The sequence below is a fragment of the Sapajus apella genome, unplaced genomic scaffold (assembly GCF_009761245.1).
Source record: "Sapajus apella isolate SASKATOON/1434 unplaced genomic scaffold, GSC_monkey_1.0 scaffold48, whole genome shotgun sequence".
NCBI lineage: Eukaryota > Metazoa > Chordata > Mammalia > Primates > Cebidae > Sapajus > Sapajus apella.
In genome coordinates, this window is record NW_022436988.1 from 13,575,802 (window position 1) to 13,590,264 (window position 14,463).

Here is a 14,463-nt window from a genome sequence, read left to right on the forward strand (position 1 = left end):
TCTGTTTAGGAATTGCATGATAGCCAAAAGGATGTTATTGATGTAAGTATATTGTGCAGAATTTTCATAGCATTTATCTCATAATCAGAAAAGTTAAAAAAAAAAAGAAATCACAAATTAAGTGGACTGAAGTACACTTGCCAACTTAATGTGCTCTGCCTATTATTCTATCTACTTATACCTACCTACCTCCTATTCTTTTTTTTTTTTTTTTTTTTTTTTGAGATGGAGTCTCGCTCTGTAGCCCAGGCTGGAGTGCAGTGGCGCCATCTCGGCTCACTGCAACCTCCGCCTCCCGGTCCTGATTCAAACAATTCTCCTACCTCCGTCTCTCAAGTAGCTGGGATTACAGTCACGAGCCACCATGCCCAGCTAATTTTTGTATTTTTTAGTAGAGACGGGGTTTCACCATGTTGGTCAGTCTGGTCTTGAACTCCGGACCTTGTGATCCGCCCACCTCGGCCTCCCAAAGTGCTGGGATTACAGGCTTGAGCCACCGTGCCCGGCCCCTCCTATTCTTTAGTAACGTTTATATAGTGCTTATTTTCTACCAAATGCTGATCTGTGCCTTTTGCAATTATTAGTTTATTTCATTATCCCAATATTTCAATAAATAGATGAGATAAATACTATTATTGCTTTCATTTTTCAAATGAAGAAACTAAGGCACTTGCCCAAGGTAACACAGGTAGAAAGTGGTGAATCTGAGTTTTGAACCCAGGCAAATCAATTGCAGAACTCCTGTTTTTCACCACCATATTTTGTTTGTTGTCTTTTATATTTCTTTGATAAATTGTTACGGCATTTCACAGTGTCTTGTGGGATCTCCTGCCGGAGAATCCCAGAAGACCTCTAAAAGGAATTCACAATGTCAACACTTTTTCTAATAATAACAAAATGTTATTTGTCTTATGGACTCTCAGCTTCTCATGATTAGACAGTGTTTTCAAGAGACTGCATAATATGTACTATCACAACAGATTGAATGCAGAAACAAGTATGAGAACCCATCAGTCCTCTGTTAAGATAGGCATTAAAGAGATTTGCAGAAATATAAAACAATATTCTCTTCTCATTATTTTTGTTTTAAAAAACGTAGTTTTTAAAAATAAAATTGTGCTAACCTATAATAGGTTTATTTTTATTTTTGAAAGAATGAATAAGTATTTAAATGATTTCTGTATATTTTCTAGTATACATCTTTATTTTAATGTTTAATATAGTAACATTCTCAGTTTTAATTTCAAATACTGTACAATTTTTGTTAATTTATAATAAGATAAATATCTAATAGGTATATTCTCATAAATAAAATTTCTTTGAGTTCTGTAATACTTATAAGAATGTTAAACCTGTTACTTAGGCAGTATCACAGCTCACTACAGCCTCAAACTCCTGGGAGGATCAAGTGATCCTCCCACCTCAGCCTCCTGAGTAGCTAAGACTACAGGCTTGCATCAGTATGCCTAGCTTATTTATTTTTATTTTTTGTAGAGATGGGTCTTGGTATGTTGCGTAGGCTGTCCATGAATGTAACCTATTTTTAAAGGATATTTTACAATAATTTATGACAATATGCTTAACGATATACTCTTCTTTCATTTTTTTTTTCTTTCAGGTTTGTTTTCTGCCCTAGACAGTCATTCAAATTTGGGTATCATTTCTTATGGCGTTTCCATGACGACTTTGGAAGATGTATTTTTAAAGCTAGAAGTTGAAGCAGAAATTGACCAAGCAGGTAAAAACAGGACTAACAAAACATTTTAGACAATGAACCAGACAGATGGTGAATAAGACAAAAATTATATAAATGCGAACTTGATATTATTTTTGGGAAGAAGGGGTAGAAATAAATAACTAAATAAGTAATGAGATACTGATAGTGATAGGAGTTATGCAGGAAATAATGGGGTGGTCTTAGAAGGCAGTGAACTTAGATTATATCATCAGGAAGGACTTTGTTGAGATGATACTTGACCTGAGTCCTGGATAACAAAAAAATCAAGTAGGTGAAGATTTTAGGGCAGAAATTTTAGATAAAGAGAACTGCAACTGCAAAGTGATTAACTGAGGAATGAGTTGGATGTCTTTGAGGGATACAAAAAGGCCATTGTGGCTGGTGCTATGGTGGAGATATTACACAACCAAGTCAGGAGGATACTCAGAGGGCTAGATCATGTTTTGCCTTTGAACACCTGGAAAACAATTTCATTTGTTTTCTGATTGTAGTGTGAAGCTATCAGAGAGCTTTAAAGCAAATAGGTAACATGATCTGATTTGAATTTTTAAAAAATACATTCTGGTTGTTGAATGATGAGAGGATTGTAAAGGAAGTGTGGAAGTAGTAAGACCAGTTAGGAAACTGTTATAATTAATACTACCTTGAACTACAGTGGTAGTGAAAATAGGGAGGCCAGGTGCAGTGGCTCATGCCTGTAATCCCAGCACTTTGGGAGGCCAAGGCAGGGAGATTTCTTGAGCCTAGGAGTTCCAGACCAGCCTTGGCAACATAGCAAAACCTTATCTTTACAAAAAAACACAAAAAATTAGCCAGGTGTGGTGATGTGTGCCTGTAGTCCCAGCAACTCCAGAGACTGAGATGGGAGGATTACCTGAGCCCAGGAGGTCAATCGTACAGCAAGCCATGGTTACACCACTGCACTCTAGCCTGAGCATCAGAAAGAGACCATGTTTCAAAGAGAGAGAGAGAGAGAGAGAGAGGAAGGAGGGAGAGAGGGAGGGAGGGACAGAGAGAAAGAATATGGAAAGAACAGATTTGGGCTATATTGGTGGTAGTGGTGATGAGTTGCTGATAGATTGAGTGTTAGGGGTTCAGGACAGGGTAGAATGAAGAATAACCTATGCCCTTTGCTTGAGAAGTGGGAATGAGATTGCCATTTCCTGAAAATAGGGGAAAAATAGGTTTGTGGAAAGAAGCAATGCAGGCATGAATTTGTTTTTTCTTTTTTCTTTTTTTTGAGATGAAGTCTTGCTCTGTCACCCAGGCTAGAGTGCAGTGGTGCAATCTTGGCTCACTGCAACCTCTGCCTCCCAGGTTCAAGCGATTCTCCCTGCCTCAGGCTGCTGAGTAGCTGGGATTACAGGTGCCCGCCACCATGCCTGGCTAATTTTTTTATTTTTTAGTAGAGATAGGTTTTGCCATGTTGGTCAGGTTGGTCTTGAACTCCTGACCTCAGGTTATTTGCCTGCTTCAGCCTCCCCAAGTGTTAGGATTACAGGCGTCAGCCACTGCGCCTGGCCCAGGCATGAATTTTGACTTTATTGTTTGAGATCCTTCTGGAGCTAAATGAACATGTTAGGGCCGAAGATACAGATTTGGAAGTTACTCATAGATAGTTGGTGCTATGGAGTTGAATGAAATCTCTTAGTTGGGTAGGGAGTATAGATAAGAATTGAGGGTAATGACCTCTGGGTAAGCAGTGGAGGAGGAGCCAAAAAGGGCTGACCATGAATGAGCAATTATTACTCTACTTTTTTATGAAAGAGTAGAAATGCAAAATCCTAGAAAAATGATGTTTTTGGGAAGAGGAAGTGGTGAGTTATTTGTCGATTGCTGTGAAGAATAAGATGAGGACCAAAAAGGTAGGTTTGGTAACGTAGAAGACAGTGAGGGATTTGGTAGAGTGTAAGAGTGGTGATCTTGACAGATCAATTTCATGAGGCATTAGGAACAAAGTTGATCTGTGTAGTTTATGGTGAGAACATGAGTTGAGGAAACTTTCTTATGATCAAAGGTTAGCAAAATGTTTGTGGTGGTAGGTGAGGATAGCGAAGGAAACTAGAATGTTAGTTCACAGTTGTTAAAAGAGTTGAGATGCTGCAAATACACATTTTGCATGAATGCTGAGTGGCTGATGATTAAAATCGTTGTGAGACCAAAATCAAGAATCAAGCTGAATATATCATCATGAAGTAAGTTTGCATTATATTATGCTAAACTAAATGTGTAACTTAAAAAAAATTAGTAGAATTTAATTATTCATAGTTTGGTAGTCAAATTTTAAAAGATTGACCTTATTGTGTGGGAACAATAATTTGTTAACATTGCTAACTGTAAAGTTGCTCCTGTAGTCCTATGTTTATGATACCAGATGCTCACTTTCAACTGTAGTGAGGAGAAGCCATGTTTTTTTGAGTTCTTAATTTTTCTTTTGTTATAATGTCTGGATCAAAGAAGATTTATCTGAAAATTAATGTATGTGATTTTGTAGTTTCTCCTTCTTTTGAAATTTTTAAATGATGGAAGTTGGCATTCCGCTTTTAGTTCACCCTCACAAATTGTGGAAGAATCCAAAATAAAACTTTTTTATTGAAGGTATTATGGCCTTAATGGAATTCAATAACTAAAAAAGAAGTAGGTCTCCCAAATTTGTTTTAATACCATCAATATTAGTATACTGAACAACTACATAAAAATTATATAGTCTTATTTCTTTTTATATTATTATCTAAATTACAAATATATGTATTGGCCCAAAAGTTATAATGTTCTTCCTGAAGTCATCTAACTAGTACATTCTCTTTAATATTTTCATTAACTGTCAGTGTCTTTCTGCATCTAAAGTTCTGAATGTCTGTTTTTGAGTTTAAAATAAACCTCAATTGTGTAGTATTTTATTCTTGCCATTAAGTAAATATGTGTTTATGGTTTAATTGGTAGAATTTTATAAAGTACATAAATACATTTTTATTCCAAATGCATTTGGAATGATTGAAATGAATATTAAATATTAAAATGAAATCTGAATGACTTACCTTATTCACATTACTGAATTTGTTATACCTCTTAAGTATTGGGCTAATAATATGATCACACTGTCATTGATCATGTACAACCTCAGTAATGCCAAGAAATTATACTGAAGTAGGCGTTTGGCTCTTAATACCTCCAAAGATTAAAGACGAAGCTGAAGAGCAGAATTTGGCTGAAAACTGAACCTGAGGCCAAGTTTTAATTGAGAAGTAATGTAAAGCCAGGAGAGGACTTTGAAACATGGAAATAAGAGAGAAGTCTAGTGTATGTCAGGACATGATGTTAGGTTATAGCCAGAGAGGAAAAGTTCACATAAAAAGTTGGATATTGTACAGATACAGAGATAATAAGATCTTAAATATGGACATGCATCCAGTTTGTTTTTGAACTAGTGGAATTATACCATGTGTCTCTTTTGCATTTGTCTTCTTTTACTCAATGCTTTGTTTACTCAATATTATATTTGTCCTCTTTTACTCAATAATATGTTTATTCAATATTATATTGTTATGGATACATTAGTTTGTTTACTTCCATTAGTTTACACTATTTTGTTATATTCCTGTGTCACAATTATTCATTCATTTACCTGTCAAGAGACATTTGGTTTCTTTCCGGGGTATGGGTATTCCAGATAGGGCTGTACTAAGAATATTTTTGTACATGTGTTTTGGAGAAACCTATATTCATATCTCTGTTGCGTTCATACCTATTGGGAATCTCTTGAGTCATAAGATATGCATATGTTCAGCTTTAATAGATACTGCAAGAATATACGAAAGTTCTGTTTGTTCCACATAACTGCCAGACCTATGCTTCTTTAAATTTTCCTGCATCAGAAAGATTTTATTTTTTAAAATGAATATACTGAAATGTTTGTTTTGTTTTGGGAAATAGATTATAGTGTATTTACTCAGCAGCCACTGGAGGAAGAAATGGATTCAAAATCTTTTGATGAAATGGAACAGAGCTTACTTATTCTTTCTGAAACCAAGGCTTCTCTAGTGAGCACCATGAGCCTTTGGAAACAACAGATGTATACAATAGCAAAGTTTCATTTCTTTACCTTGAAACGTGAAAGTAAATCAGTGAGATCAGTGTAAGTATAATTATCACTTATACTTGGTGAATTGTTTTTTAAGGATGCGAATTGGATTTACCATCTTAATTTTTAAAATGTTAACATATGTAAATAATTTATGTAGTTTTAAAAGATTACCACTATAATTTCACAGTGTTAGAGAAAATAAATTACAATCATTTCATCAAATACCCTGTCTTGCACTTTACAAACTAGCATTTATTGTCTCATCTATAAAGTGAGGAAATAACAAATATTCCATAATTGTATAATTTTTGAATTACTGTCATTGTATCTTTTTCTTTCTTTCACCTGGGAGCACAGATTCAAGTTTCCCTGAATATAGTAATACACTCCCTATTGTATCTTAAATTTTATTTTGCATTTCTATTTTTTCACTATTTTTTGCATCGACTAGTTAGTTTTTATAACTACTTTTTGTAAATAGCAGGAAAAATGAGTTTTATCTCTTTATCATATGAAGAAACTGAAAAATAAAGAAGGCTCTGTGGCTAGTAGATCTAGGATCAAAATGACATCTTTGACTTCTTCTTAAGTTAGCTTTAGCCTTTCTCAGTTAGGTTCTCCTAGGGTACTAGGCGCTAAATTATTTGGAAATAACATTAACCACTTTCATATACCACACACCTATCTTGTTAGGTCGAAAATGCTAGTAGTAATAAGGCTTAATAAGAATAAGAATATTGTTATATATTTGAAATATGCTAAATTTATATGCTCTTCTTTGACCAAATTCATTGTCAAACAAATGTCACATATCTGATTTATTCTTGTGTCCACGTTACTGAAAGAAAAATGTTTATTTAAATCAGCATATTTCAGTTTATTTAATTGAATACTACTCTCATAAAATAGTGTCTGAAAAATAATTAAAATACCTTATTCAGCTTTGACTGCCATAACAAAATACTGTTTACTTGGTGGTTTAAACAGAATAAATTTATTTTCTCACAATTCTTATGGCTGAAGGTATGAGATGAGAGTGCCAGCATGGTAAGGGCTTTCTTCCTGGCCTGCACCATCTCACTGTGCGCTCACATGACCTCTTTGTGTACACTGGCATGCATTCTCTGGTGTCTCTTTTTATAAATGTACTAATTCTATCATGAAGACCCCACCCTCATGACCCCATCTAAGGTAAATTACTTTTCAGAAGTCCCATTTCCAAACATCATCATATGGGAGTTAGGACTTCAACATATAAATGTGAGGAGGCACATTCAATCCATAACAAAATGTGTTCTATGGTCAAATACATTTAGGAAATATTCCTCTTCTATTCCCTGTATTAAAGAGTTATTCATTAGCATAGAAAAACACATGAGATGTTCTGTGGTAAAGAAATTCCTTCAACTTTGTTTAACCTCATGTTTCCAAGGATTATGTAATCATGAATATCTTTTAAATCACTTCTTATTATGAAGTTGGATCAATGTCATATCCTTGTGAAATGTTATCTTAGATATACTTACAACAATTTAAGAAATATTTAAAAAAATTATGGGGTATGTAAAAATTATAAATTAGTAAAGCATGATGATCTAAGCTCTCTAACCACTTGTTAGGACACTTACTGCATGTAATATAGAGATATTTCAGCAGATAAGTAGCTGCCCTCCAGATACAAGGGCATTGTAGTATACCTTGCTTTGCCTCCTGAGAGCAGCAATGGCAATGAATATCATAAAATTGTGATCAGGATGAAATTTCAAAGATACCAGTCATTCAAAGATTAATTATATTTTTATTTGCTTCTCTATATCTAAAATATTTTTGTTGTTACATGTAAAGTAAATGGGAATGGGCACAGTGGCTCACGCCTGTAATTCCAGCATTTTGGAAGGCTACGGCAGGTGGATCACTCGAGGCCAGGAGTTTGAGACCAGCCTGGCCAACATGGCGAAACCCTGTCTCTACTGAAAATACAAAAATTAGCTGGATGCAGTGGCACGTGCCTGTAGTACCACCTACTTGGGAGGCTGCAGCATGACAATTGCTTAAACCTGGGAGGCAGAGGTTGCAGTGAGCTGAGATCACACCACTACACTCCAGAACAAGACTCTGTCTCAAAAATATAAGAAATAAATGGTTAAGATAGAGACAGGACAGGAAGTAATTCCTTGAGGAGTAGAGACAAATATTTGAGACATAATGTCTTGTGCTTTAACAGTTATAACTACGTGTTTACATAGTCTATCAAAATTTAAGGGTATCACTGATCTAAAATATACTTTTATAACTTTTAGTTTTGTCAGACAGTATTGGCTTTCTCTCCAATATTGTCATAAGATCATTTTGGGGAATAGAATTTCATTTTTTTTTTTTTCAGTTTTTTCTTTCTTTTTTTCAGTGATTATCTTTTAACTATCTAGAGTTAAAATCTATACCAATGTAGGCTGGGTGAGGTGTCTCACATCTGTAATCCCAGCACTTTGGGAGGTTGAGATGGGCAAGATCCTTGTTTGAGCGCAGGAGTTCAAGACCAGCCTCGGCAACATGGTGAAACCCTATCTCTACAAAAAAATATCAAAAATTAGTTGTGTGTGGTTATGTGTGCCTGTAGTCCCAGCTATTAGGAGGCTGAGGTGAGAAGATCTCTTGAGCTGGGGAGGCAGAGGTTACAGTGAACTGAGATCACGCCACTACATTCCAGCCTGGATGACAGAGCCAGACCCTGTCTCAAAAAAAAAAAAAAAAAATTCTCACTCATAGGCGGGTGTTGAACAATGAGAATACATGAGCACAGGGAGGGGAGCATCACACAGTGGGGTCTGTTGGGGGGACTAAGGGAGGGACAGTGGGGGGTAGGGAGATTGGGGAGAGAAAACATGGGATGAAATGCCAGATATAGGTGACAGGGGAATGGAGGCAGCAAACCATATTGACATGTATGTACCTATGCAACAATCCTGTATGATCTGCACATGTACCACAGAACCTAAAGTACCATAATATATATAATACAAAATATAATCATAAAAATATATTTATATATATATATATATATATATATATATATGAAAATCCATCTCAATGTGAAGGGAGAGTTTTAATTGATTTTTATATTAATGTACCTTTGTACACTGAGCTGTGTTTTGTTTTTTCCTTTTCAGGTTGCTTCTGCTTTTAATTTTTTTCGCAGTTCAAATTTTTATGTTTTTGGTGCATCACTCTTTTAAAAATGCTGTGGTTCCCATAAAACTTGTTCCAGACTTATATTTCCTAAAACCTGGAGACAAACCTCATAAATACAAAACAAGTCTGCTTCTTCAAAATTCTACTGGTGAGAGTGTGTGAAGGTCTGTGAATGAGTGTTGGGCATGGAGCATGGGGTTGAGGGGTGGATAAAGGTCTGGATTTTATAAATATATTTAAGGTACAGGCATGATCTGTTTGCGTGAAATCTAAATTGTGTAATACATATCTTTGATGCAGAAGAATATTTTATAGTAAATTTTGGTTTACAAATAAATGACAATTTTGGTTGGGCACAATGGCTCATACCTATAATTCCAGCATTTTGGGAGACTGAGGCAGGTGGATTGGATTACCTGAGGTCAGGAGTTCAAGACTAGCCTGTGCAAGAAACCCTATCTCTACTAGAAATACAAAAATTAGCCATGTGTGGTGGCATGCGCCTGTAGTCCCAGCTACTTGGGAGGCTGAGGCAGGATAATCGCTTGAACCTGGGAAATGGAGGTTGCAGTGAAAAAAGATTGTGCCACTGCATTCCAGCCTAGTCAACAGAGGGAGATTCCACCTCAAAAATAAATAAATAAATAAACAAATAGTTTTTAAAAATACTCTATACTGTGTATAATAGTAAATTTTCCTTTTTTAGTAATTATGTTATTCTTATCAGCATGTTTTGTCTCAAAGCTCATGATGAGCAAAATATACTTCAAAAGTTGAAAAATCCTCTTTACAAAGAATTAATGTACATAATATTTATAAAGATATGTGTCTACATAGAAGTGTTTAAATAATTCTTCAAGAACAGTCTGAAGAATTAGTTAAAATGAAGAAAATAAGACAAATATAAATATCTCTAATTGAATACATTAGATTTGTAATGGATATTTTTGGCTTTGCTATCTTACTATATAATTGTCAAATATGAAAAAAATTTAGACATACAGACTTGAGCAAAGCTCAAAACAAAAAACTGATGTAGTGTCCTGATTTTCAAAATATTAAAACCTAATACAAAACTTATTTATATATGATCAGTTGTTATTATAACATCTCCTGTGACAAACTCTTTGGGGTTTAGCCTTTCTATCACTTCACCTACAATTCTAGTATTATTCCTTTTTGATTCACTGATTCAAAAAGGATTTTGTCCGGTATTAAAATAACAAGCATGACTAGGAATGATTATAAATTAATATTAAAATCATCACTGTTAAAATCTAGTGCTTGTTATATTACATAACTTTCATTCTTTTTGGTAAAGATGCATTTATTAATGGAAAATTACTCGAATAGAAAATATTAGGTTTTGTAATTTTTTTCTTTCAATAGGAATTCTTGTTTTCTTTTTAAAATACATTTTATGTCGCTAAATATACTGCATGAAACCTTAACTCATGACATTTTTTATGTGTGTCTAGGGAACTGTACAGGTATCTCAAATCTTTCTTTCTTTCTTTTTTTTTAAAGACCTTGGCTTGAAATCAAATCTCTTTGCTTTGAGTTCATTCTCACTGATTTGCAGAAATTCTAGTATTTTCAGTTCATCTCTTTCATTATGTTTTGTTATTCTTAGAGTTGCTTGCTTGTGCATGCCATGTTTTCCTAAGCCTTGTGTCTGTTCCAAAATAAAACCACTTTTTTTTAAACCACTCGCTCCTGTGTGTATATGTGTTGGGTGCTATCTTACCCACCTTGCAGAGCTTTTTGTATCTCTTGTGCTGGTTCTTTCACTTATAACGTATCTCTCTTCTCAGGGTACCTAGCTGTTCTTGCAAGTTAGAGATAAGAGATCAGTTAAGGTACTAGGTTGGGAGTAAAGTAGTGTAACTATTTTCTATGACACTCAGATTTGGTGCTGTGTCTGATTCACCCTGCCATACTGTTTAGTTACTAGTTCTATTTTGCTTCGTTTGATTTAAATTTCTCTTAAAGTCGCATTTGTCTTTCCCTGAATCCAGTTTTTGTTATGATAGAGGAGAAACTGCATCTATTCAGTAGACATGTTGGTATACATTTAAATCCCAGACAGGATTTAAAATCTTATCCTTGGCTCCAGGTACTTTGGAGAATGTATAGAGACCTGATTATGTATTTGAATATTTTAAGGTAATTAAGGCAATTGACATGTCTGCCCAGAGCACACAAATTCCTCTAGGGAGTGATGTTACCACACCTTAGCCTATATCTTTCTGAGCTTAACAAGTTTTCTTGTTACCTAAAATTGTTAGATTTTTATTCTTATTATTTAAGCAAATTTCATGTTTTATAGGTTAACTTTTCAGAGTTAATAATTGTTGCAGCAGTAGCAGCAGCGGCAGCTAAAATGTGCACAGTTACTATGTGTCAGGTTCTAAACCCTGTGTATATATTCAGTGTAATTCTCATGATCACTCTCTGAGGCAGATATGCTTATTTTACCCACTTTACAAAAGAGGAAACTTAAGGTCCAGAGCATCTAGGTAACTTGCTTGAAGGAGAGATAGTTTAAATGGTACTTTTAAAACTATTTAAAAAGTTTTAAAACCAGGCTGACTGGCTTCAGAGCCAAATGTACTTACTTGCATATTCACTAATGAAAATAAAATATTTCTCTAAAAATAGAATGATTTTCCCATTGTTACTAAAAAACCTTGTTTAAACTCATTCTTTATTATTTGCTTATTTTCTAACACCAGACTCAGATATCAGTGATCTTATTAGCTTTTTCACAAGCCAGAACATAATGGTGACGATGTTTAATGACAGTGACTATGTATCTGTGGCTCCTCATAGTGCAGCTTTAAATGTGATGCGTTCAGAAAAGGTAAGATAAATGCAGTGAATGAATATCCATTTGGGAGTTATACAAGATTAAAACATTTCTTCTAAAATTAATTATTTGCTGATTTGCATTTATGAGTTAGAAATTAGATTTAACTTTTGGAAGTAACTAGCTGTCTTTATTTATGATATATTTCATTCCCCCACAAATGACCAATAAATAAAGCTATAGGAATTTAGTTTTTAAAAAATATGATATGCTTGCTTAAAATATTAAAATATCTGTACATTCCAAACCAGATTGTCTTTATCTATCATTGGGTATTATTTCTGTGAGTTGTTGAAGCAGTTTTTCAGCATGAGCATTAGCTTTGTAGGTGAGAAAAGCTTGGTACATAGCAATAATATATCCACTTATATTTATATACAGTATGTAACGTGTCTTTTTTTTTAATTTTAGGACTATGTTTTTGCAGCTGTTTTCAACAGTACTATGGTTTATTCTTTACCTATATTAGTGAATATCATTAGTAACTACTATCTTTATCATTTAAATGTGACTGAAACCATCCAGATCTGGAGTACCCCATTTTTTCAAGTAAGCCAAAGTAATACAGATAAATTTTCATATGCATATCATATATATAATAATAAACTTTAAAAATCTAGCAAAATAACAAAGTATGTAGAAATTTATCTTGTGAGATCTTAGTCTTCTTAAAACTCAAGTGAGAAATGGTTTATATTAAGGTTTATGATTTCCCAGTATAAGTATGTTTAAGGGTAAAGGGCATTCTGTTTTGGTATTGATTTTTTTATAAGGCATAAGTGTGTTCAGTATTGATCATAGAATAAAATATATGATAATTTTTAAATGAATATTTTTTTATCTGAAATCCAGATATTAGGGCATTGAAAAAACTGAGAAGTCACCCAGACAACCATTTTTTCTCTAGATAGAACTATTGGATTGTACATATCAGAATCAAGACTACAGAAAAATATTCAATTTTTTTTCTTAATCCTTTGGATTTTCATATGCTAAAAAATAAATGGACAAGTATCTGTAACAATATTTTCTATTTTCTCCTGTCATACTTTTAAAGACAACTTCATTGAAATAGAATGCCCAATCTACCTGACCATTATTTAAAGTATGGACCTCAGTGTTTTTTACTGTGCTCATAGAGTTGTGCAGTCATCACTAGAGTCAGTTTTAGATATATACCATTGCCTCCCTGAAACCCTTATACCCATTAGTAGTCACTCATTTCCTCCCATACCTACCCCCAACCCTAGGCAACCACTAATGTGTACTTTCTGTATCTATGGATTTCCTTATTTTAGACATTTTATATAAATGGAATCATACAATATGTACTCCATTTTGTCTGCTTTCTTGTTCTTAGTATACTGCTTTGAAGATTCATCCATGTTGTAACATGTATCAGTACTTCATTTATTTTTACTACCAAATGATATTTCATTGTGTGGAACGTATGGAATGTTTATGTGAAATACTGCATTCTATTTATCCATTCATCAGTTGATGGCATTTGCATTGTTTTCACCTTTTGGCTATTATGAGTAATGCTATGAATATTTGAGTACAAGATTTTGTATGAGCGTATGTTTTTTTCTTGGATGTATAGCTAGCAGTGGAATTGCTAGATCATCTAGTAACTCTATGTTTAACATTTTGAAGAACTGCCAAATTGCTTTCCAAAATGGTTGCATCATTTTCCATTTCTAGCAGCAGTGTGTGTGGAGAGGTATCTCATTTTCATTTTGATTTGCATTTCCTTAGTGGCTGATGATGCTGAGAATCTTTTTAGGTGCTTATATCTTTGAGAAATGTCTGTTCATTTTCCCATTTAAAAATTTTATTATTTGTCTTTTCCTGATTAGATTTATAGGAGTTTTTTATATTTTCTAGATACAACTCCTTTATCAGACACATGATTTGCAGATGTTTTTTTCCCAACCTGGGGTACCTCTTCACTTTCTTGATAGTGTCCTTTGAAGTACAAGTTTTTAATTTTGAGGAAACTTAATTTATTCTTTTTTCTTTCATTGCATCTGCTTTTGGTGTCATTAACTAAGAAATCTTTGTCTAACCCAAGGTAAAAAAAAGGCTTACTGCTACATTTTTGTCTCAGAGTTATAGTTTTAGCACTTATATTTAGGACTATGATCCATTTGCAGTTAATTTTTGTGTTTTATATAAGGAGGGATTCTAACTTTCTTGTTTTCCACATGGATATCCAGTTGTCCAAGCATGTCTTACACTCTAAAAATGTTTTTGTGTGTATGTAGTCATAATTCTTTTCTTCAAACTAAAACACTGATTAAACATATCAATTCCTATGAAATTTGTTTACCCAAACTTATATTTTTCCTTTACTTGTTTCTTCTATCATGTTGAATCTTTGAGTCATTCTGCCAAGCCCTTTATAAATTACTGTTTTTTTCCTCCAGAGTGTTTCTTTATTTTTAAGATGGAGTCTTGCTTTGTCACCCAGACTGGAGTGTGGTGGCACAATCTCAGCTCACTGCAGTCTCCGCCTCCTGGGCTCAAGCAGTTGTCCTGCTTAGCCTTCCAAGTAGCTGGGACTATAGGCACATGCCACCA

The 14,463-nt window shown here is 34.0% G+C and overlaps 1 protein-coding gene across 3 annotated transcripts in view; it reads left to right on the forward strand.

Moving 5' to 3' along the window:
- The window catches only part of ABCA5 (ATP binding cassette subfamily A member 5), a 100,910-nt gene that overhangs the window by 45,384 nt on the left and 41,063 nt on the right, over positions 1–14,463 (forward strand). For all 3 annotated transcript variants that reach the window (XM_032241888.1, XM_032241887.1, XM_032241889.1), the window contains 5 exons: positions 1,619–1,738; positions 5,672–5,873; positions 8,990–9,159; positions 11,747–11,874; positions 12,292–12,429. In XM_032241888.1, the coding sequence (XP_032097779.1) occupies positions 1,619–1,738; positions 5,672–5,873; positions 8,990–9,159; positions 11,747–11,874; positions 12,292–12,429 (758 nt within the window). The remainder of the gene's footprint in view (positions 1–1,618; positions 1,739–5,671; positions 5,874–8,989; positions 9,160–11,746; positions 11,875–12,291; positions 12,430–14,463) is intronic.